At 37.2% G+C, this 1,219-nt stretch overlaps 1 protein-coding gene across 1 annotated transcript; it reads left to right on the top strand.

Moving 5' to 3' along the window:
* The first annotated feature begins 403 nt into the window (after positions 1-403).
* On the top strand, positions 404-826 carry LOC108779794 (cold shock protein 1-like). Its single transcript, XM_018547300.1, has one exon. It carries the CDS (start codon positions 404-406, stop codon positions 824-826), a length of 423 nt encoding a protein of 140 aa, XP_018402802.1.
* The last annotated feature ends 393 nt before the right edge of the window (positions 827-1,219 follow it).

Raw genomic sequence — 1,219 nt, 5'->3', positions numbered from 1 at the left:
ACTGTCCTTAGAAAAAGATATGTGTAAATGTTTTATTAGGGGCTTAAACCCTGAAATTGAACAAAGAATAGCGAGAAATTTGGGTGTCCAAGAAACAGTAGCAGACGCCTTACGAGTAGAGAGAGAACTTCACACAATGACAGATTTACGACGTGGTCGAGAAGGAACCTCAAACGAAACGATAAATATTAATAAATTTCGAGAAATATGCCAGATTTGTTATAAGGAAGGACATTTATCTTCAAATTGCAGAAAATTAATTAACAGTGGAACAGAGATTTTAATATGTCAGATTTGTAAAAAACGGGGACATAGCGCTGACAAATGTCGGCTTCGTAATCCTCAAGCAAAGCAATCCGTTAATATTTTACAGGCAAATAGCATTGTTTGTCAATTATGTTCTATGTCTGGCCATAACGCTAAGAATTGTCGAACAAACAATAATAGTAACAATCAAAGTAAACTTTCGGTAATCTGTCAGTGGTGTGATAAGCCAGGACATTCGGCTAGTAATTGTTGGAAAAAACAAAATGAGCAACATAATACACAAAACAAAACAAAAGTCATTTGTCAAATTTGCAATAATTTTGGACATGTTGCTAAAGATTGTCGAGCTAGGATAGGGCAAAGTGTGGCACCTTCCAGCTCATTATTCTGTCGATACTGTAAGGGACAAGGACATCTCCTCGAAAGTTGTGAATTACTCGCTAGCAATAAAAGAAGAGAAATGAACGAACAGGGAAACTCCGACGGCTCCTTGAAGCCGGGTGTGCAACAGGGGCCCGAGCGAGCCTCACACCCGTCGACATCGAAAAAGGTCCAATAAGCAAAAACGCTTCAGAAATACGTCCTGTAACGGTGACCCTCGATAAGCATAGTCGCGTGCCTACCGTTCAGGTAAATCTTTGCAAATCTTCACCACCCGTAACCTTTATGTTAGATACCGGTTCTGGGCCGAATATAATTAAAGAAGATTTCGTGCCCGAAAATAGTATTGTTAATTATAATAATATTTTAAAATTAAACGGTATAAATGAATATCCTGTCTATACGCTTGGAGAAATAAATTTACCCCTTTTTCAAAAAGATATTATTTTCCATATCGTGTCAAACGATTTCCCAATTTCGCAATCCGGCATATTAGGTAACGATTTTTTCAGACAAACTTCGTCAAAAATAGATTACGCAAAAGGATATTTAAATATTTCAGGAATTAATG

This window comes from Cyphomyrmex costatus, unplaced genomic scaffold (assembly GCF_001594065.2).
Source record: "Cyphomyrmex costatus isolate MS0001 unplaced genomic scaffold, Ccosl1.0 scaffold62, whole genome shotgun sequence".
In the NCBI taxonomy this organism is placed as follows: Eukaryota; Metazoa; Arthropoda; class Insecta; order Hymenoptera; family Formicidae; genus Cyphomyrmex; species Cyphomyrmex costatus.
Note: the sequence above shows the minus strand (reverse complement) of the source record. Positions and strands in the feature narration are given on the sequence as shown.

Bases quoted from the DNA above. Each gene is read 5' to 3' on its own strand.
- LOC108779794 (XM_018547300.1), top strand. From the start codon at position 404: ATGTCTGGCCATAACGCTAAGAATTGTCGAACAAACAATAATAGTAAC.